This window comes from Python bivittatus, unplaced genomic scaffold (assembly GCF_059951505.1).
Source record: "Python bivittatus isolate LINGU-HERP-01145 unplaced genomic scaffold, Pbiv_v1 ctg000970_np1212, whole genome shotgun sequence".
NCBI classification, from domain to species: Eukaryota; Metazoa; Chordata; class Lepidosauria; order Squamata; family Pythonidae; genus Python; species Python bivittatus.
The window spans coordinates 987,242-1,011,321 of NW_028277121.1; the positions used below are offsets into that span (position 1 = coordinate 987,242).

The window sequence follows — 24,080 nt, forward strand, 5'->3', positions numbered from 1 at the left end:
TGGTTTCCCAGGCTTATGTTGAAACAATAAGGTTGCAGCTTCCAATACTGCCCAGACAGGAACAATCGGTGACCATCCTGTCTTTTTAGGAGACAGGAGAAAATCGGTAGTGATAAAGACCCTTGCTTATAAGGAAAGTTGCCTTCTCAAGAGCAGCAAGGGTCCATTTCAGAGGATTTTCTTTATACCTTGAGGATGAATTGAAAGTTGGCACACATGGAGAAAATCCAATACTTAATATAGAAAAATAATTTCATCTGGGTTTTATGAATTGCTTTGGGCATGTCTCTGCTTCTGCATCAGTGAAGCCCCCGAGCTATCCCTCTAAACCAGGGTTTCTCCAGCATGCTGGCTGGGGAATTCTGGGAGTTGAAGTCCACACGTCTTAAAGTTCCCAAGGTTGAGAAACCCTGCTTTAAACTATTTAACAGCATACAACGCTGCATTTGTAAGAAATGTGATATTAGCCTATTTTTTGAGGGATCTGGTGTAACTTTCCATTGAACTCTCAAATAGGGCCAAGAGCTTTCCTTTAGGCCAGGGTTCCCAACAGCAGCAACTTTAAGATGGATGGACTTTGACTGGCTGGGGAATTCTGGGAGTTGAAGTCCATCCATCTCAAAGTTGCTATGGTTGGGAAACACTGCTTTGGACCAACAGCGCCCTGTTTGCATGGGGCCATAAGAGAAACCCTTGAAATTACTAGCAGCAATATGCAACCATCTGAACCGAAGGGTAAAATGTGATTTGGAGCATGAATGAGTATGCACCTTGGCACCCACTGGGATCATCATAGAGCAACAGCACCTTTTCCTGGGCTTGCACAGCTGCCTTCCGCAATCCTAGGCAAAGACTTATTTATGGCGTTTCCAACAGTTGCCTCACACGTGCTTCAAATCACGTCTTGCTCTTGGAATCCCAAAAGTTATATAGTCTTTAAGACAGTTGGCTCCAACTCGGAGGTGCATTCCATTGCCGGTCCTAGTTGCCCTGCTACCTTGGCATTTGAAGAGCGGAGGCCCCCATATTTGGAAAGGGCCAGGTTGGACAGTCCAACATGAGATGCAACTTTGTGTGCCTCTGTTGCTCTTCACAAACTGCATCTGAAGACATGGAGGGCCAGCAGATAGATTCACAACACCAGGACACAGGTGAACAGGCCAGATGTGTATGGAAGCAGAAGCAAGCAGAGGAGTAGGTGCCCAAATCTCTGTTTCTGGCCTGAAGTGTGAGCAGAACACCTGGAACCCTTTTAATTAACTTGAACAGTGGTAAAATGCATGTCTAGAATGGAGGACAAGGGCCTGTTTTTTAAGGAATGTTTTATTGACTACATCCTAAGAAAGTACTTTTAAATGAAACCGCAACAGCACATACAAAAGAACAGAAATACAGTAAAATACCAACTCTAATACCTTAGAAAATAAGGAGATTTTATATCTATATATCTTTAGATATATAGATATATAAACATTTCTCTCGTTTGTTCTTAATCTAAGAAAAAGAAAAGTTCACATTTCAAGTCATAACCTGTCTCAGTAGTGTATCAATGAAATGGTTCAGAAACTGTTGTAAAGTCAGACCTCAGACTGGGCCGGTCCACGATTGAGCGGCCAGTGTCCGAACTGGTACCTGGGCCACGATTCTGAGTTCCTACGGGGAAGTGCATTTTTAAAAACGATGCCCGGCGTTCGTTTGGGATCCAGCATTTCTTGCAGGTTGGATGCATGTCTATATAAAATGCAGCGAAAGCTTCCTTGGGTGGTTGTTTTAAGGGTACCTGGGTAATTGGCACATCCTCCTTCCTTTGAGTTAGTTAAAAAAACCCTGCTCCCTCCCTCCCTCCCTCCCTCCCTCTCTCTTTTTGCAAGCCAGAGATTACAAATAAAGCCAGGGTAGAACTTTGTCTTCAGCGCCTTATTTCTCAGTTAAATCAGGGCCCACGGCGCTCGGATTCAAGGGGCTGGGAGGTTTTTCCTATCAAAAGATCCCCCTTCCCAGCCCCCGGCCACCTCCCATACATTCAGCGGCAGGAAGAAAAGTCGTGACCTTGACAGTAGTGTTCTGGGTGAAGGCCAGGCACTTGCGGTATGCAGAAACCCTGAAATATTTGAGCTCACAGGGAACTAGAGCCCAGACCTTAACAGCAAGTTGGCCTTACGATCCAACTGGTGGGTCGTTCGGACTCCCAGCTTAGAGCGCACTAGCTCTGTTGGGGGAAAAAAATCAGTAGTACCAGCAGCCCTTTGAGGTAGGGTGCAGCAGTAATTCAAGCCACGGGAGATATTTCCTAGGGCCACCTTTTAAAAAACCATGACTGCCATTTCTCTCTTTCACAGAATACTTTACAGTTTTTGTTTACGGTGGGAAGACGCTTCTTGAAAACATTGATATTCTGTGTTAGGGTTTCAGTTCAGTCAAGATTTGCTGGCAAAGATTATCCTTAAAAGCATATGAACTTGTCACCTTAAATATACGCCACGTGGCATATCCAAGCTTCGCCACAGAGGTTAATGCACACTCGAGTTGGGATCCCGGGGAATTGCACTTAAGCAGTTGGGCACACCATGACTCGCATTTCCACACTTGCTTTTGCCCGAGCCTCTATGTTGCAACAAGCTTTGAGGTTTGGGGGCCACGCTTCTTTGGGACCATTGGGGAGGAGGTTTTGTTGAAGGTCCAGTGTATGCCCAGAGTCTCCTTCCACAGCCCTTTCGATTCCCCCACCTTTGGCGCATTATTGCACACCCCATTTCAAAAAAGGCTTTAGGGAATATCAGGCATCTCACAGGAGGGGGATTAAACCACATTACAAGGTGCGCAAAAATGGGGTGGGCTTGGATCACCTGGGCACAGGCACCATCTTGATTGTTTTGACCCACACCTGGATGCCCCTGAAAAAAAAAGGAAAGAAAGCAGCATACAGGTATGCAGAAATACCTAGGCGAAAGCGTCCTCTGCATCTGCAGAATAGTTGGGAAATGGCAGAAGAAATGAGAGGGGAATAGATCAAAACTGGGTCAAACAAACCACAATTACTCTGGCTGTCTGCAAGACTGACCCTAGCTTGCTCGAAACGCCTGGAATCCATGTGAGCACAGCCATTGTGATGTGTCTATTTTAATGTCTATTTGATCTGGAAATATGGACTTCAAATAAATATAAATTTAGGAGCCTCTGACTGCCAGTAAAGATTTCTATTTTTCAGGAAGAAAACAGCCCTTTCATTCTTACATTAGCTTTTAAGCAATAAAGGAAGTTAAGAGACAGAAGATCTAGAGAATCTGGATAAAACAACTGCTATTTGCATATGGACAAAAGATTACAGGACTTTTTTGATTCAACCAAGATAGTCATGGAGTGGCTAAATAGCCCATGATTCTATGCTTGAATAAATAATGCCCCAGTTTCAGGATAGGACAGGGCTGTAGACCAAATCTGGCTATTTGTCCACGTTTCCAATATTGTCTACTTTTTAACAAAGTCAGCACTCTGAAAAATGAAGCCTGCAGCTAGGGCTTGGGGTAATTAAAGCCCTCTCTATGTTCACATATTGTGGGGTTTTTTTCTTCTTCCATCCTAGGAATATCAACTTTTGTAATAAATGAAGGAAAATAATATTTTTCCTACTACACCAATGACTTATACACCAAGTGTGAAAATCAAAAAAATGAATAAGACTCTCTGGAGAACGCAAAACAAAAATTCTCCTTAACTTTAAGGGTAGTTTTAACGGGGCTGGTACTTAATGAGAGGTCTCTACAACAAAACTCGTGGCTCTAGATTGCAAAGAAATCTCACCAATTGCAGAAGATAATGCAGAGGTCTCAGTAACTTTCAAATTGCACTTTCCAGTTTAACTTCTTAAATAAAACACACATTTGTATGTATATCTATCTATCTATCTATATCTTTTAAAAAATCTTTTGCATGTATTCTTTAAATATTGAATATATTCTTCAAAATATATTGTTTAAAAACTTTTCCCTACCTGCTCAGGTGCACTTTTTAATATTTAGTTGATATATTATTAAAGGCACTACAAAATAGACATCTCTGGAGTGCAGGACTTACTAAAAATAACCTTCATACCACAAATACGGTGAAAAGAAAATGGCTAAAAAAAAACAAAAACAAAAAACTACAACGGTATATAAACCTGTATGAAAACGCGGCCTTCAAAAACCAGCCACGTTAGAAACGTAGGAATACAGGCATGTTACTTTTTTTAAAAAAGCCTAAAAAGTTAGTAAAAACTTCGTCTGTATAAAAGATTTCAAACATGATGCTATATTTGTTATAAACTTCACTTCCAGGTTTTATCCTCAGTTTACTGATATCCAAGCATGTAATTCTACAGTGGGTTTTTCTTCATAAATAGTAAAATGTTCCTTCAGCTTTGCCCTGCCGTGCCTCTGGCCAGCAGCCTCAGTAGGTTTGGTAGACGTCATGGATTGGGACCTGGATCGCGGCAGCCGGAAACGCTTGGGGGATATACCCCGCGTACCCCCCGTAAGCTGCAGCTGCCGCTGCGGCCGCCGCGGCGTTCTTCTGTAGTGTGGCAATAGTTGTCGCGGCCGCTGGGGCAGCAAATGGCACGTAACCTGCGCCGTAGATTCCCGCGGCTGGAATTCTCTGCACGCTGGGCGCCATGGCGTACACGGGAGTTATCGGACGGCCCTGCCGAAAACAGCGTTCAAAAGTTAACCCTGCCACACTCTGTAAGGGACCAGACCTCATGGAAGGGTGTCTGCGGGGGTCAAAAAGGTCAAGATGGTGGCCACCACAAAAGGGCGGGGACACCATCTCGACTTCATCTGACGCACGCACGCACTCCGCAGACAACCGTTTCGTATGCTTATGAATCACATATTGGGAATCAGGCCAGTGCCTGTTTTGGGAGGGACTGTAGATTCATTCATTCATGTTCTAGATTTCCTGCCTTTTGTATAGGAGTTCAAGGGGGTGCACAGAGGGCTCCCTCCTTCCACTTTTCCCCACAACCACCACTGTACGAGGTAGGATGAGCAGAGAGGCGGCAACTGGCCCAAAGTCACCCAGGAATCCTCCTTGGCTGGCATCTAGGTCTGTGCAGTGCCAACCCAGCCCCTTTGCCACTAACCCACGTAGGTTCTCTACTTAGTGGCTGTGCATACTTGAGATTGGCAGTGCCCCACTATGTCCAAGTGATACGGAGGGGTATCGAATCCTCTCTGCTGAAATTACCTTTTCTTCTGAGACCATCAAAACTGCGTTAGACTGAGCCGTTGCACTGAGGCTATTCTTAACAACAGGCTCTCGGGTACAAGGGAATTTGCAGGAACAGGCCAAAAAAAGGAACAAGTTGTGCAACGGCCTTTTGTGACGGACGTGAGGCGTTGCTGAGCCTAGGCTGCTTGCAAACGTTGGGCCCTGGCAAAGCCAAACGAAGCACCCAGCGTACTGGGCGTAATGGTTCTCAAAAGATCCCAGCGGGCTAGCAAAATGATTACATCTTGGTGAAAGATACACTAGTTGGTTTGCTTTATCATCCATAATACACTCTGGATATGACTAGTTCAAGGAATAAAAATATGTACCAAACTGGAGAGATAAAATGCTGAATGCTAATTATTTCAGGGCAGAAATGGGACCGAGAGCTGAGGAAGGCGTCCCTCAAGTCGAGCTTGACTCCTTGGGAACAATATGGAAGTGGTTTTCCAGCCTTCACCCCTCAGCTCTCCTAGTGGTCTCCCATCTTTCCGACTGCAATTGGGACCGGCAACTCTGTTGCTAAGTGACTTGGTTGTAAAGTGAAACATTATGTGACCGTGCCCGACTTATGCCAGTTCCAGCTGCGGTGTTAAGTGTGACTGTGACTTGTGTCTTCCTGCTGCCTTCCACATTGACTTTGCTTGTCAGAAGCTGGCTGTGAAGGTCACAAATGGCAACCATGTGACTGCGGGATGCTGCGATCATCATAAATGCGTGCCGGTTGCCAAGCACCTGAATCACGATCACGTGACCATGGGGATGCTGCGACGGCCACAACTTCAAGGACTGGTTGTAAATCTCCTTTTTCAGTGCCGTCATAACTTTGAATGGTCACTGAACAAGCAATCGGTAAATGAGGACTACTTGTATGCCAATAACATCCAATTGCAGGAGACCAAGCTGGGTCTGAGACAGGGTGCATTATGTTAGCCCTACCAGTGTTCTTTTCTGATGGAAACAGGAGGGATGTCTGTAGGGAGGGGGTCAAAAAAGTCAGCATGGCAGCCAGAACAATGCATGTAAAAAAGGCTTTGACCACATGGTTGTGGCCGCCATCCTGACCTTTTTGACCCCCTCCCCATGGACATACCTGGAACACAGCAAGAGTCGTGAAAAGCAGCAGGGTCACGGTGACACATAAATGGCAGCCTGCACATAGCAACATGATGCAAATCTTGCCCTTATATACGTGAGTTCCAATGCCTGATGCAGGCTTGCAAATCACATTATTTGCATCACGACATCACAGCTCACAGATCATCCCTTGCATCCCCTCCTGCGTAGCTGCAAGCTTTAGCTTCTCCTTCCTGCTAGAGGCCCTGTTTCTCTCAGTGAAAGCCTTAAAATGGAAGCAAAATTACATTGTGCAGGTATTCAAAAAATAGCATTTTTCTCCTGCGTTGTAGAAACAAGTAAATTGACTGGGAGGGATGGAAGCAAATCTCTTTCAGAGCCAAGACCAGACGGAATGCTGATAAGCTCACATCCCATAATAAATCAGCACTATTCACCCTGCTCCCATTACCTCTTGGTCCCTTAATTCTCGCAAGTGCCCGTGCCTGAATGCAGCATAATATTCAATGCAAAATAAATATCATAACTGCATTTTAGACAAAACTAGAAAAACTTTTTTCAAAAAACCTCAAGGAGTCATGATGGAGGGACGGAATATTGCAAGATTCTGGCACACCAGGGGATTTCCAGAAAAGGAAGGGCCTCATTTTGACATCAAGCAAAGTTTTACATGTTTCGCGCCAGCAAGAAGCATCCAGGATGTTCAACAATGGTTAGTGCTAACTGCACCGAGTTTCAAAGGAGACGGCTTCAAAGCACGGTTTCTGAATCTGGGTTGTTTCAAAGCACCATCGTTAAGGTGACCACAATTTTGAGTTTGGACAAGATTAGAAGCTGCAGTTAACTAAACATTCAAGTTTCCAAACACAACCCCTCCGTCCTGTAGTTCCAACGCGAGTTCAAAAGGGCAGAACTTCCCTCGTGAAGTCAAGGCACGTTTCGTCGTTCTGATGGCGGAGTAACTGGCAGCAGACGCCCGACCGCTACGTAATGCTATTTCCTTCCCAAAGGCAGAAAATGAATTGTGACCTGATGCAACTTGGAATGCTCAAAATGGCTTTAAAGGCAATCCCACCTAGTCTGCCAGGAAAGCAGTGTCTGTTTAACTCGTCTACCATTACCCGTTCCCTGCAAGCAAAGAGGGCTTCTTCCCTTAATGCGAGCAGGGACCTGCTAAAGGGACCTTAATGCGGTACTTGAAGGGGTCGGTATTTCTACACCTTAGGAAAACCTCTTGAGAACCTTTAGATTAAAGAGCATACCTGAAAAGGAGGTGGGGTGGAAACCGCAGGTATTACTGCAGCCGCCGCCGCCGCCGCCACACTTGCCGGATCCTGCTGGACAGCGATGGGGCTGATGATGTGCTCAACCGTGTGGATCTTCCCGTCGTCAATCACCTTTGCTGCTGGCGTGGCTTGAAACATGGAATACTGGGTTCCAATGGTTGGAATTGCCACTACGACAGACCAGAGCAGTTCACGATCAGGCGAGCCTTGACAGTAAAACGGTAGCTTTTAAGCGAGCAAAAGTGTCGCTTGAGTTGTCCTGCACGCCGTGATCAAGCCTTAGTTATCGGATCAGAAACAGAGGCCCTGTTTTGATTCAACGCAATACTAGAATCATTCTGCCTGCTCTCTTTGGTTCAAGTACAGGGAGTCCCCAGGTTAAGAATGCCCGGTTTAAGGACAACCCATAGTTAAGAACGAAGCCTATTGTAGTAAAATTCGAGTAAAATACACAATGGTTTGAGTTCATTACACAATACTACTTATACAGTATTATACAATAATACTGTCCCAGCCTGTATACAAATTCAGCTTAAGGACAGACCTCGGAAACAGAACTCGTTCTTAAACTGGGGACTACCTGTAGTAAATACTCTCCTACGTGCATACTGAAGGGAGGATGTTTATTTTTTTCATAGAAGGATATGAAAAACAGCCCTGGCATATAGCCATGAGCCTCACTTCTGCATATTTCAGTACAAAACACAAGGAAATCTCTCCACTTCTCCATCGTTGTCAGCAAGAAAGAATGTGCCTCAGCAAAATTCATCATCTCATAGAAAATATTAGAGACGTCTGACAGCTGAGGAAAGAAAGCTAATTAGAAAATAGACAGAACTCATGCAGTCCAATTTCTGTCCAATTTTTTAAAGAACCCAAGATGGTTTCAGAAATAAGATGCGATAGTCCTTCAAAATATTAAAGTGTCACTTATAGATCTGAGGTGCAATTTGTAAGCTATGTATCTTGGCTGGCAGAGAAAAAATAGGACAGCATCATTAGTCTCCCCTGTTGAGAAACTCTCATGATGACTGTTTTTCCCCCCTAGCTTCTTTGAGTGGAAAGGGTGAAGATTTGCCTGGTTAAGCTAGATCCTCAGACAGAACAGGGTGGGGAACTGATGGTCCATAGCCCACAGTATATATTTCTCTGGGCCCAATCCCAAATCTGAATCCAGAAAGTGAAATGTCTACTTAGACGGAACAAGAACGTTTTCATCTCTTTTTGAAGTATCTAACAGCAACGGCGCAGCGGCCTTGCATGAAGAAGGCCCAGGGTCCTCTCCAGTGAAATGATTTTGCTGGGAGCTGGACCACCACTTCTGGTCAGAACCAGACATACTAGGCTAGATGAATCAATGGTCAAATTAAGGTGTGGGTTCTCCATCTCTGGAGGTTTTAAGAAGAGGTTCTCCTGTATAGTTTACATGGTATTCCTGCCCATTGCAGAGGATCAGACTGGTCTAGCTCTACATTTTTACGATTCAGTGCTAAGCATCTCTTGCACATCTCATCACCTGCTGCAGCCATTGGCTCCACAAAGACTTTCTTAAAGAGCCAAATTGCCTACGAAGCAGTTAAATTATGCTGTGGCCATGGCTAGAAGGACGACGTGGCCAGAAGCTGGCATTAAAAAAAGGACACACAAAATCACACAGTGTGATATTGAGTAATACAACCTCATTTGCCTTCACATCTTTAACAGAATGTTCAGAAGGAAATTTGTAGGCTGTTGCTACCTAACTTGGTGAATTCCAAGTACATATAAGCCAGCTAACAAGATTTAGATTAAAAAAATACTATGCTCTCTTTTCCAGAAATAGAAGTAACTTTGTTTTGTATACATATACGTACATATATACATGCATATACACACATACATACATGTGTGTGTGCACGTGCCTCTGTGTATGTACACACATATATGAATATATAAGTAGTTGGTATTTACACTGTATTTGGGTGAGCAAGGGACAAAGTATACAACGTATTAACTACATAGCATGCTACATAGCATAGCATCCACCTTCTGGATTTATTTAATGCTCTGTATTAAAAGCCCAGTGACTTGATTTGGACCAAGATCCCACCATTCAAGAAATTTTGGATGATTCATCCCTTGCATCTGTGGTAGGATGCCAGCATTAGGGGTGATGAATTTTCTCAAAGAGGAAACAGGGTTTATGTGGTTGTAGCCATTACAGTAAAAGCATGGTGGGCCAGAGTAGATACATAAATAAGGCCAACTCCATGTTATAATTGGAATTTATTATGTAGTTTGCTGCCAAGAGAACCTCTGTAACTCAAACTGGTATTATCTTGCTACTGTACGATCTCAGGACAAGCCCTGGGTCCTTTAAGAAGCGCTAATCAGTGCAGGATGGTCTCCATGCTGGATCTGAAGCACCGGTGCTCACTTTGGACCCAAAAGCTGCACACTTCTTTTCTTTTTTTTAATGTATATAATTTTTATTAGAGAGGTTCTCAACAGAATAAAAACAGTACAAGTTTTGAGCTGAAAGTAAGAAGAATAAAGAAAAATAAGAAGTGAAGAAGTAAAAAGAAAGAAGTGAAAAGGAAAGAAAAAGAAAAATGGAGAAGAAGAGGCTTCCAATCTTCTTAGCAGCAGTTATAAATGCATTTATATTTTATCCTCTCTCTAAAGTTAAATCATAATTTCCTTCTTTCCATACTCTACCCTAATAATCAAATCCATAAATCACGTTCATTTTTCCAGCAAAAAGTCCACACGGGGTTTCCCGTCACTAGTAAATGTAGTGGTTGATCTTTCTCTGAGCAAGCAAGTGAATTTTGCCATCGCGGCTAGTCCTACCTCCTTCACCACCCATTCCTCCAAAAGCTGCACACTGTTTTAGAGGCACCTATAACTCTTACCGGAATAAGAGGGTCCACCAGTGCAAGAAAAATAACACAAGTTTCTTTATATCCTTTCCCACTACCTTCTTCCCATCTCAAGAATCATACTGACCTGTACCAGGTTTAATTGCAACTGGGTTGACGGCAGGCAATTCCAAATTGGGAACCAGTTCATAGCCTTTTTCTTGCTGCTTTCCTTTCCCTTCGTGGTATCTGCTATATATGCCACGGCCTGCCGAGTAACCCCCCAGGTATGACCCTCTTGGACCGGGCGCTCTGTTGCCTGCCGCACCTCGTCCTCTGCCTCTAACACTGCCTGCTTGTAAATAAAAAATACAGAACAGACAAATTACACACAGAACCGGCAAGAGTGTTCGCTGAAAGGCTATGATGTAACACTAGCAAGGAAAAAGGCATTGCAAGACTCTGAAAACATTTTGCCTGATTTCTGATATGGAGCACGACATCCAGGAATTGGAAAGATTTGGCTTTGTTTGTTTTTAGCATTTTAATACTCAGCCACATTCTCATGTTATTTATTAACTATCCAGGCTGGTTTTTGCAATATTTTCTAATTCCATTGCTCTAGGACCTGATTTTGCAGAATAAACCTCGCAACTAAACCTAATTGGGACATGTTCAGGAGAGAGGACAATCTAGAACAGCGTTTCTCAACCTCAGCGATTTTAAGACGTGTGGATGCTGGCTGGGGAATTCTGGGAGTTGGAGTCCACACATCTTAACGTTGCAGAGGTTGAGAAACACAGATCTAGAAAGTTCAGAGGGAAGGCGAAGTTAGGAGTGGATGAGAGGACATGCTATGCTGAAAAGGAGCCTGATCTATACAAGCAGGTGCTTTGAATCCTCCCATTCCTACAGATACTCCTTAGCTTGATCTTGCTGGGATTGTCGCCACAAGTTCTCCATGGGGGCCACCACCAAAAACAGTTCAGGCATTTCAGCTTGTTCAAAATCCTATAGTTAGGCCACAGTTCAGGTTAGATAGGCAAACATGGAACTCTACTTTGAAAAGGAACACTAGCTGGGCAGCTCCATAATCCACAATGCTAGTTATGGCCTAGATGCCTTGATGCTAGACTTACTGGTTACAGCCCTTGGTGTCTTGCAACCAGGCTATCTGAAGGAGTCCGCCCGAACACTGAAAACTTTGGGAACTGCCTTGAGGGCTTTGGTGGCCCCAAAGAAAGGGTCTTCTCGGAGACAACCCAGATTTAGAAATTGGTTAGCCATTTGTGTGTAGTGTTTCACTGCCAAGGGAGCCAAAGGAATAGAAATAGAGAGGATGTGTGGCCATTTTCCCACTGTTGGGCTGATCTCAGTGCTACCCTCCTCCTGTTATGGAAAGAAAGATTGCACTGTGCCATCAATCGGAGCATTGTTCACTCTTCCCTTTTGCCCCGCTCCTACAGTCTAGGCTGCTTTTCTTAAAGACGCAGAAATAAAAGCAATAACAGACCTATGTAGAGAGAGAAACACATACAAGCTTACAGACACGTTGTAACATCTGATTTACAAACAGCAGCAAAACTCAATCAAAAGTTTCCTGAGAAGCAGCCCTGTTAGTAAGATCATGAGCGCAGAAAAGAAGTAACATTCAGTGTTTTTCTTTTTACTGTTTTCAGACAGAAAACAGGCTTTTAAAAAAAAAAAATTAGTGAAGAACTTTTTTTATAAGATAAAAACAACACAACTTTAAAGAAAAATTAAAGAAAAGTAAAAGTGATAACAGAAATGAAAGAAAAAAGACGAAGAAGAAAAAGAAAAAAAGATATAAAGAAATGGCTTCCAATCTTCTTTACAGCAGTTCTAAACACGTTTATGTTTTATCCTCTCTGAAGTGACATCGGGGCTCCCTTCTTTCCATATTCTACCCTTTCTAATCCTAAACCCATAAATCTCGAGTTCATTTTTTCTGTTTTCAGCAAAAAGTCTGTAAGGGGTAGAAAACAGGCTTTTCCGAGTCACCCTTGGAAGGCAAATCTGAACCAAATTGTGGGTGCGTCAGCAATATTACGGATAAGGGAGGAAAATCTATACTCCATCATCATCGAACTGTCGCACTCACGCTCCTGTATGGGATTCGGGGCTCACATACTATTTTGCACGTTATTTCTCAGCTCGGCTACTTTTATTACTGTTGGGTAGCAAGTGTTCCAGCAAGGGCTGCAATCGAAAAAGGGGCTCCACCTGTTTTGCCTCCTCCCGCCGTCTTTCTGAGCTCAGGAAAGGGGAAAACATTTACAAGCAGGAAATGCATGGCAGGCTTTTTTTTTTGCTCCTCTCTCTCAGTTGTCGTTGTTAAGGAGATGTTGACCCAAAGGACAGTGCAGTTGGGAAGAACCACACCATCTTTATTTTTTAAATCGACGTTCCTGGGCAGCTGTGTTGCAGTTGCTGGATTTCCCCCCCCCCCCAAATCAAAACCCAAACAACTTCAATCTCATCGCCGTTAGAGAGGAAAGGCTGATAATGTGTCCCCTGGACTCTAAGTTGCGAGAGAAAGTTGTGCTGAATTTGCTGGACTGCAATGGAAGCGTCGCAGGAACTTGCATTCCTACACAGGGATCAAGATTTTTGAGGATTTTTGTTTAAAAAAATAAAAGCAGCCTGAACAACAGCGTGTCTCCTCTTTGGCCTGAACCTTCAGTGCTGTAAATCAGGGTTCCTCAACCTTGGCAACTTTAAGATGGGTGGACTTCAACTCTCAGAATTCCCCAGTCAGCAAGGCTGGCTGGGGAATTCTGGGAGTTGAAGTCCACCCATCTTAAAGTTGCCAAGGTTGAGGAACCCTGCTGTAAATGGCTCGCTCTCGCTCTGCAAGCACAAACCACAGATGTACCTTTTCCAGCCCTGCCTGCTTCTCCTGCAATTCCAAATTGACATACTAGCCTGTCAAACGGTGTCATGTCAGAAACACAGTGGCACGTGTTCCAGGTTGCTTAATTTATGCCCACCAAACCACAGCAGTGGCACAGCTGAGCCCTAGCACTGGAAAAGCCCAGATGCAGTGGTGGTGCAGGGACTTCTAAGCAACTGCAGGTATGTGGAGTCTGGTGCTCTCTGAGCTTGGCTGTTTGCTTGCAGACGTTTCATTACCCGACTAGGTAACATCATCAGTGCTAGTGAGTGTGGGGTGTGGAGGGTCTCTTTTTTTATACAGCAGCTTGCCCTGCCAGTGTTGTTGGGGGTGTGGTTTTCTCCTTGGTAGATCCTTGATTAGGGTATTGTTTTCTGCTTGATTGTTTGTCTGGTGTTAATCCCTATTTACCTGAGTGTTGGTTGCTGGAGAGGATGTGGGTCTGGTCTTTTTGTTTCCTTCTTAGCTTTTTTATTGTCCCTTTTGAAATGGTGTGCCATTTCTACTGACCATTCATTTTGTCACAATGAAAACTCCTTAATCTCACAACACACGGACAGACTCAACCATAGTTTCAACTGGGAAACTGAGCATTCTAGACCAAGCCAAATCCAAAAATGCTAGGAAATTCCTGGAAGCTTGGCATTCAGCTAAATCAGCCATCAACAGACACATACAGGTAGTCCTCAACTTATGACAATTGAGACCAGAATTTTCATCGCTAAGCGATGAGGTCGTTAAGTGAGTCACACCCAATTTTACTTTTTTGCTGTGGTCGTTAAGCGAATCACTGCAGTCATTAAGCAAATCACACAGTTGTTAAATTCGGTTCCCCCCATTGACTTTGCTTGTCAGAAGCCTCCTGGGAAGATCACAAATGGTGATCACATGACCCCAGGATGCTGCAACTGTTGTAAATACATGTTGGTTACCAAGTGCCCAAATTTTGATCACGCAATTCTGATGTGTCAATGAATAATTTATATAACTGGAAATAAAGAACGCTTGTAGACTGCACGTATCTCTGAGCTGGTAAGAAGTGGACAAGAGTAAGTTGATTTGCAAGGTAGCCTCCCAATTAGAACATCTAACTTGCACAGAATAATGTGGGCATGTTTAGATAACACCTGTCTGCTATTGTGTCCTTACCTTTAGCAGGGAAAGTTGTATGTGGCATGGATATGATTAAGGCTGGTAACCTAAACTTATCTTTCCTTATCTTTCTGAAAAGCATTGTAAGACATGATTGACCCAACCGTGATGGGAGGCAAGAGAACAGCATTTATGGTCCCATCTGATTACTCTTTTCCTCTGTGTAATGCTACTAATCATGAAAGGGAATAGTATGATATGGACGGATGGATGGATGGATGAATGGATGTAAAATTGCTCTTATTGGACCACCCCAAGCTAAGGGTGCTCAAGTAAGAGAGGAGTTATGACATTTTGCAATTTGAGAATGTATGTTTTGTTTCTCTAAGACCGGGCCTAATTCTTGCAGTTGATTGGTTAGTTTACCATATTATTCCCTCTTTACATGAAGTTCTTCATGGTTCCAAATGACATCCAGAAAAGGAGAGTATCACTGGACTTGGGGATGTCCTAAGGTTTGCAGAAGTACAAACATTCTACGGGAAAAAGATAGATGGGCAAGTCCACCACCATGAAGAATAAATACTGAATACACCTAAGAGACTATACAATAATGATGGATCAAAATGTGACGGGAGAGGGAATGGAATAGATTACAGTGCAGGCAGGCATGGGTGGCTGACTAGAACGTCAAGCTGGAATGCTCAACACTGCAACCTTTTATTTCATCTCCACTTACGTTACCAATCAGAAATGTATTCTCTAATTGCTTATCCTTGGATCACCAAAATACAGGCTCTTAGAAAGGTGCCTTAAACTGAATTCCAGTATGGCTGGCACTTGACCGCAGTAGTTCTCCAGACAGATCCACTGGACTGCTTCTGCAGCCAGAGCATGTATTGGACCACCCACAAATATAGGGACAACATCTGTACACACAGATAAACCCTAAAATCTCCACCAGTACAACAGAACCATAAAAGAGAGAGAAAGAAAGCTATGAGCGAACAAAAGCAGCCCAAGAAAAATTGAGCATGACCTCTGGGCCACTGGAAAGCTGGAGGAGGACGAATGGAACGGACCATCTTGGAGAAAGGTATGGCTGGTCAGCTGACTGAAATACTCTTTCCTGAAGACTTTTCTTGCAGGTCTCCCTAATTACTAGAGAATACACCAGGGTTCAATTCAAAGGCGGTTCTCCTTTGAGTTGACTCTTCTAACTGGATCAGGTGTTTTTGAGTTGATTAACGAAATGATAAAGCTTCAAATCGCATCAATTCAGTTTGACAACTCATATCAAATCCCATGTTTAATCTTGGTGATTCGTATCACCCTAGAATACATCACAACCTGTAATAACAGTAAATACTAAATAAGATACTGAACTATTTTAGTTCAGCAAAGTATATTATGGTATGCAATTATTTGATTACATACAAAACATTTCATTTATAGAGAGGGAATGTATAAGGAGAAGCCTGTTTATATTCAAAATTTCTAAGAATTTTGGCTACTTTGTGGCAACAACCTTCACAAGGCTACTTCTGTTAGTTTGTTACAGTAAAAACAGTAATAAAGCAAAACAAAACAAAACAGGTTGTGTCATCTAAAAACTAGCAGGAATTAAATCCAAGGTAAATTGATTAAAGCATTATGCAGGTAGGCAACTAATAAAATCTTCTAACCTATATGTGAAATAATTAAAAATGGAAAGCTGGCATGATCAGTGCACTCACATCCTATCACGGATACCAATGGAGTTATTCATTTCTGTGCCCAAACGTATAAGCCTGTGTAGCTTTAAAAATATAACATATTAACTCCACGCCATGGACCTTTAGACATTCTATTGTCCAAACAAATTAACCGAATGGCTGTGCAATTTTACCTAAGTCACAAGGAAAAAAACATTTCCTGCTTAGATAAAATACTGGCAAAATGCATATCATTATCAATGAATGGGATCAATAAGATAGAAGAAGACCTCCAGAGTCAGGGTTCTTGGAGAGCCCAATTCATTTCTGTTTTCTCCGGATTTTGCCGTAGATTCCAGTCGGGAGAGATCACAGATTTTAATCTGCTGTGATCCAAAATGCTGGAAACTTAGATTCAGGGTCAAAAGATAAGACTTGTTAATTAATCACTCTGCCTCATTTATGGAATTTTACCCCCCGAGGACAAAAGTAGGAATGTAAAAGAAATTTGCCACAGATTTGCTTAGTGTTGGTCATCTATCTTTCCTATGCAGCAGATGCAATAAATTTGAAGGACCATTAACACATATGATTTGGTCATGCCCTACTGCCTCATTATTCTTAATATCCAGGTAATATTTTAATATGATTAAGAAGCACAAATGATTACATGGAATTCATTGGAAGAGAAAAAGCAATTACAGGATTTAATGTCCCTGTTAAACTGATCAAACATTTGGGAATTTACTTAACAAAATATATTTCACAGATTTGGAAAAATATAATGGCAGATACCTTAGGATGGAAAAGGTTAAACTTATTCTGATTAGGGTGAATATCAACAGTGAGAATGAATATTTTACCAAGGAGCAACTTTCTCTTTCAAATGATTCCAGTAAGAATTGAAGGAAAGATATTAAATCAATGGGCAAGACAAATAACTTACTTCATTTGGTCAAGCAAAAGACTGAGGATTACATTTAGGATTTTGCAAGACACAAAAGAATGAGGTGGACTGGCTGTATCAAATCTCCAACTATATTATCAAGTCAGTTGTTTAACTTGGATTACAGATTGGAGCATATCACCATATGGCTGGGTTACCTCTACTGAACGAGCAGGTCTCCTGAAGGCTTGAATAAATATCTTTGGTTGGATACAAACAGAAGTGTCCAGTCTATAAGAGATTATTCAATTATAAATAGTGTACTAAAACATGGGATAACTACAGAAGAAGTCCATTTCTAGCCCCTTGCTTCAATACTTTTTTTTTTTCATGAAGGTAAATGTTAAAAAAAAAAGATCAATGGAGAGACAATAATTCTTGGAGAGTGCAAAATTTATTTTTTAATAAAACAAGGGGGAATCTTTCGAGAATTTCTCCTTGGAATGTCAGAAATTGGCTCCAATATCTTCAAATAAGTAATGTCGTTCAAAAGGAATAAGGTGAAAAACTCAGTGGCTTGTCCAAATTCAAAACACTTATCTTTGCTATTTATTGATTTGATTTCAATAATAGTTAAAATATAAGATTATCTTTATATATACTATTAATCTAATGTTACTTGAAAATTCTTGTTCAATTTTGCACAACCTGTAAATCTTTCTTTTTTGTTCCTTTGCTCCTCTTTTTTCTTTGGTGGCACTTTTAAATATCTGTTAAAGTACAATAAAATGAACTTAAATAAAAAAAAATGATTAATAGGAGTGTTAAGATTTAAATATATTCACATGTTGTTAAATTATATACCCCAAACTTGGAATTTATTTATGAACTTTGGATATATTATTCTTGGATTTTTGCAAAAAAGGGAGGGAGGGAGGGAGGGAGGGAGATTGTTATGTATTCCTGGAAAGATATCTGTAGCAGATATCAAAGGTTGGTTGATGAAATTACACCACTGCATTCTCGGCCATTGAACTGGCTTTTTATCAACTCACGGAAGGACTAAATAGTATGATTCCATGTAGTTGAGGTTAAATTTGTTCTTTAAAATCTGAGCGGTGTTATTTCCATAATATTCCATTGTTGCATTTCACTTAGTCATCATTCCCCCCCCTTTTTCTTATGTATGTTCCAGTTGTTTTTCATGCTATTGTATTAATATTTTAATATTTTTAAGGTAATCAGATTGCAATATCTACCATAATAGATGGTAGAATTAAATGTAAGTCAACTTCTAGTCAAAAATTCACAAAGGAATCCCATTTGCTTATGAGAGATACTGTACATCATTTTTCATTTCTTTCTGTTAGTCACCTTCCAGTCAAGCTCAATTCCTAGTAATTTATAGAACAAATTCATGAAGTTTCCTTAGTATGATATGGAAATTGCTTGCAACTGCTTTCTTACATTATTATGGTCAGTTGCACAGTCAGCCAGATGTTTAGATTGGATTTGGCATTTGTATCCACCTATCGAGTCCTTCCCAAGGACCTGGGATAGGCAGATGTTGTTTGATGGTGTTTAAGGTATTGTTGCAGGATATGAGCTGTTCCAAGTAAAGCTGCCTTTTGCAATCGACTGATAGTGATTTTGTCAGTGCCAATGGTCTTCAAGTGATGCTCCAGATGTTTTGGGACTGCACCCAAGGCACCTATTACTATTGGTACTATCTTTGCTTTCTTTTGCCACAGTCATTCTATTTCTATTTGCAGGTCTTTGTATTTTGTGATTTTCTCCGGTTCTTTCTCTTCTATCCTGCTGTCTCCAGGTATTGGAATGTCCACTATCCAGACTTTTTTGTCTTTCTTATCAATAATTGTTAAGTTTGGGGTGTTACATGGCAGGTGCTTGTCTCTTTGAATTCTGAAGTCCTAGAATACTTTAGCTTCTTCATTTTCTATGACTTTGTTTTGTGGTCCCACCAGTTCTTGCTTGCAGGCAAATGGTATTTCTTGCAGATATTCCAACGCACCATTGTTGCTACCTTGTCATGCCATTGTTTGTAGTCACTCTGTGATCTTCTTGCGGCAGCTGACTAGGTGGTCCACTGTTTCTTCAGCTTCTTTGCAGAGGCGGCATTTGGTGTATGTTGTTGTCTTCTCAATTCTGGCTTTGTATGTATTTGTTCTTAAGGCTTGGTCTTGTGCAGCCAGAATGAGCCCCTCTGTCTCTCTCTTCAACTTTCCTGCTCTTAGCCATTGCCAGGCCTTGTTGTTATCTGCTTTGCCTGCTAGTTCTTTTGTGCACTGGCCATGTAATACTTTGCCCTGCCATGTCTCTTTTCTATTCTTTGTTTGGTCTTTCTTGTAGGCCAGTTTGGTCTTTTTAGTATTCAGTAAGCCTTCATGGTGTAGTAGCTTCAGTGCATCTTCTTCACCGTCCTCCAGATACTCTTCCAATGCCTATTTTTCTTCTTCAACTGTCTGGTGTACTTGCGACATTCCACACCCACCTATGCTCCTTGGTAAGTAGAATCTGTCAACTTCACTGGGTGGATGAAGGGCATGATTCATTGTCATTATTTTTCTTCCTATCCAGGGCTTCTAGTTCTGCTTGAGTCCAGTTCACTATTCCAGCTGGGTATCTAATGACTGGAATTGCTCAAGTGTTAACCGCCTTGATGGTATTTCTGCCACTGAGTTTGGACTTTAAATCTTCCTCACTCTTCTGATGTATTCACTACTAACCTTCTTTTTGACTTCAGTGTGCTTGATGTTGTCAGCTTGAAGGATGCCCAGGTATTTGTAGTGATCTTCTTCATCCAAACTCTTGATGTTATTTCCATTGGGCATCTTGATTCCTTCAGTTTTCACTATTTTTCCGCTGTTGATGGTCAGGGTGGCATGTTTGTCCAGTCCAAACTCCATTGCAATATCTTGGGTGTATATTTGGACAGCATTGAACAGCAATTCTATTTCAGATGGTGTTTTCACATAGAGCTTCAGATCATCCATGTAAAGGAGGCGGGATCACTTGGCAGATGTTTTTGATGTTTGATAGCCATGGCCTGACTTGTTCAGTATTGTTGACAGAAGAATCCATGCCATGACAAATAGTAGTGGTGATAGTGAGTCTCCTTGAAAGATTCCTCTCTTGATGTTAACCTCTCCTAGTCTGTCGCCATTAACCAGCAATTGTGTCTTCCATTGTTCCATTGATCTTTGCACAAAGCTTCTGATGTTTCTACTGATGCCTGTTATTTCTAGGCACTTGATTATCTAGTCATGTGGCAGGGAGTCGAATGCCTTCTTGTAATCAATCCAAGCTACATCCAAGTTGGTCTTCCTTCTCTTACGGTTTTCCAAAATCATCTTGTCAATTAGGAGCTGATCTTTTGTCCCTCTGGTGTTTGGGCGGTTTCCTTTCTGCTCAAGTGGAAAGAGCTTGATTTCAACTAGGTGCTGTTGGACTGCATCAGCTACCCTACCAGTTAGCAATTTGAAAGTTGTTGGGAAGCAGGTAATTGGCCTGTAGTTGCCTGGTGCTGCCCCTTTTGCTGGATTGTTCATTATCAGGTAGATTTTGCCAGATGTTAACCAATCTTCAATTTCACTTCCTTGCAGTATGTTGTTAAACTGCTTGGCAATGAGTGGGTGCAGAGCATTCAGATGTTTCAACCAAAAACCATGCAGTTCATCTTCACTTGGTGCTGACCAATTCTTGATCATTCTTGCTCTTTTCTCCATCATTTCTGCTGTTATTACAAGTTCTTCCATTTCAGCTTTTTTATTCTTATCCACTTCTTTTATCCAAGCTGCATTCATGTTGTATTTCTTTGGGTTGTCCCATAGCTCTACTCAGAACTGCACTGTTCGTCAGGTGTTGACTGGTTCATTGCAGTCTCTCCATTGATAGACTGGTAGAAACGTTTCTAATTCAACTGAAATTGGAGATTCTGCCTGTAGTGTGCAATTCAAGCTTCATATCTGCTGATCTTCTTGGCTACAGCTGTTATTTGCTACTTTATTATTTCCAGTGCTTCCTTGATCTTCCTCGTTTCTAGGTGATATTTCTTGATCAGGTATTCTTTGGTCTTCTTGTTCTTCAGCTTCTTTTCTTTCATCTGTTGTAGCTTGCTTGCATCTGATCTTAGTATTCTGATCTTATTTTCCAACCTGATCTTCCATTTTGGTGGTGCACTGTTTGGCTTTTTTTCTTCTTTGATGATTTTGCACCCAAGGTATTCAGTTATAACTGCAGCTGTGCTGTACATCAGTTGGTTTGTTTCTTGCAGTGAGCTGCTGATTATATTTGATATTACAGTATTGGCATCTTTTAATACTTGAGCTGTTTCTTTGTAACAGGCTTCAATGCAGGCAACCTTATTCTGTTGTTTTTGTGCTGTTCTAGATGCTGAGTTATTCTTTGCTTCAATTCTTCTTGTTTTTGAGTTAGAGGGCTTTGTTCTTTCTGAGGAGAAAGCAGAGGGGAGGGTGCCTGGTTTGGGAATGAAAATGATTCAATAGCTCTGCTGGCTTCCTCTACTGCCACCCCCACCCCCCTCCCCAGTTTGCCTCTACAGTCTGAGCTACTTCTGGCAAGGGTTTGGTTTCTTTGCCCTGGGTAGACCTTTGCAGTTCTTCCAATTCTACTTCTGTGAATACTTAATTTTGTATTATAAATTGACATTGATCTGCTAGCCTCTGTTGTTATTTCTGATTCTGGATGTTGTTCTTTCTAGGACTGGTGCATTCTTTTCAGATATCCTCTTCTCTTTGGGCTTGATTTGTAATAGCAGATCATTATTTCTTTGTTTTTAGTCTTTGTATATTTGTGACAGGTAAACAACTTTTCTTCCAATAGTTCTGCAGCTGCTGGCCCTGATTGCTCAGCCAACAGTCCTGAGTCCTGCAGCCCACTTGTCACCAGATATCCAGGAACTAGAACACCTAATATGGTCCTTGTTGACCCGGGCAACGACCAATCCAGTATGGGTTTCTGTAAATTACGTCTCACCATATTGTTCATGGGAGAGATGCTCTTCACCTGGCTCCTCTGATGAGACCTGTCCAATACGGTTGGACCTCTGGCTTAGCTCCCATCCTCCTTAGAGCACGAACGCCCCACAACCACATCAAGGTAGTGCCTTGCTGGGGGCATTGTTATTGTTACTGATTATTATTATTCCCAGTCTATCTTAAAGCTGTAAGGTTCTCTGATAGCCTCCCATCCATGAACCAACTAGTTCTAACCTTGTCTAGCTTCCTAGATCAGCCAAGGTGATTCGACAAACCATTTTAAAAAACCAGCCCATTGTGTGCTCTCACAAGCCTGCATCATAGATAAGTAACTATTAGTATTATTTCGTTCACTGGATTTATATCCCACTTGTTCTTTCCTCCAGAAGCATAAAGCAACCTACACCACGTTCTCCTCCGTATTTTTCTCTCCTCACAAACTAATGAAACAGGTTGGGCTGAGAGAGAGAGTGATTGGCCAAAAGTCGCTAAGCTGAATTTCCATGGCTGATGGTAAGTTTGAACCTGGGTCTCCTTGCAATTAAAAAAAAAAGTAAAAAAACCCTCCAACCCATGGGAATACCGCCTTACTCTTGCAAATGGTAAGAGACTAGCCTTCCCCTGGTCCCTATTTTCTTGGATTCCCCTTGTAACCCTCCCAAACCCCTAAGCTACGACTCCCAAACCTAGTAACTTTATTGTTATCAATCATATGGCAGGGGAGGGGAAGGAAAAAAAATCAGGAGAAGACATAAAGTTATTGTTCCTTCCTTTCCTCAAATCCTTCCACACTGCATGGAAGGATGCTATTTTAACTTTAGGCATAAATCACTCCCAATTAAACCAGCACTAAAAACTATCTATCTATCTGTCTGTCTGTCTGTCTGTCTGTCTATCTATCTATCTATCATCTCTCTCTATTAACTATTATCTCTCTCTCTCTCTCTCTCTCTCTCTATTATCTATCTCTCTCCTGGGACGTCAGAGCAGACTTTTGGAGGATTCCTTTCATCTCTCATTTTCCCTTTTAATTGATACAAAAATATGCCTCTGTGCCCCTTGGAATCTTCCAAGAACACAGAAATAACTTTCTTACTACTGTTTGATTTTCAAACCCACAGACGCATAATTCCAAATGCAATATTAGAGGGGTAGACAATTAAAACGGATAAAGATGGGGGTTGCTACGATTTCTCTTTTTTCATTCATGTTGTGTGTTGCCTCTTAAGTCAGAACTGAGCTATGCTAGAGCTGAGAAGCTGGAAATATTATTGACAGGCAGGATTTTAAAAATGTTCTATACGAGTTAAGCAAGGTCAAAGATCGAACTTCCCCAGTCTGAGGCGTTCCTCTGGGCCACAATGTTTAAGAATTCTAGGAACTGTATTCCCAGCACATCTGGACAGCATTCAAATGAGGAAAGCCACTTAAGAAAAATAGGCCTCAGCAGTGGAATAAATATAACAAAAATAATCTTTTACTTAACCTCAGCTCTTGGTGACTTCATGAGCGTGTCTACATTCTTTTCTTGGTAACAATACAGAAATGCTTTACTAATGCCTTCTTCCGGGTTGTTTTCTCCCCCTTCCCAGTCTAGCTTACAGCCTTGAGATCTCCTCGTGGTCTGTCATCCAAGTGCTAGTCAGGCTTTGTTTTTCAAGATCATGGAGCTTAGCAAGATGCTGCCAGCTAGCCAGACTAAAAAAGATATCATCTAGCCAAGCTTCAACCTTGATGACTCCATGGACACTCCCATGTAGATTTCGTGGCAACAATGAGGAAATAGATTGCCATTATCTGAATGCATATTACTGAATGCAGATTTCCAGAGAATAGCAAGGAGAGATAAGAAGGCCTTCTTAAATGAACAATGCAAAGAAATTGAGGAAAACAATAGAATGGGGAAGACTAGAGATCTCTACAAGAAAATTGGAGATATGAAAGGAACGTTTAGTGCAAAGATGGGCATGATAAAGGACAAAAAAGGCAGGGACCTAACAGAAGCAGAAGAGATTAAGAAGAG

General features: G+C 41.8%; 1 protein-coding gene across 11 annotated transcripts in view; it reads right to left on the bottom strand.

The window, feature by feature from the left end:
- Window positions 1–1,323: 1,323 nt before the first annotated feature.
- RBM47 (RNA binding motif protein 47) overlaps window positions 1,324–24,080 on the bottom strand; it is a 79,821-nt gene continuing 57,064 nt past the window's right edge. For 9 of the 11 annotated variants that reach the window (XM_088131274.1, XM_088131276.1, XM_088131277.1 and 6 more), the window contains 3 exons: window positions 10,602–10,808; window positions 7,590–7,783; window positions 1,324–4,680 (listed from right to left, as the gene is read on the bottom strand). In XM_088131274.1, coding sequence (XP_087987400.1) covers window positions 4,429–4,680; window positions 7,590–7,783; window positions 10,602–10,808 — 653 coding nt within the window. In that variant the 3' untranslated portion in view covers window positions 1,324–4,428. Of the gene's footprint in view, window positions 4,681–7,589; window positions 7,784–10,601; window positions 10,809–17,341; window positions 21,510–24,080 lie in introns of those variants that run through there. The other 2 variants (XM_025174351.2, XM_088131278.1) reach the window with 2 other exon arrangements.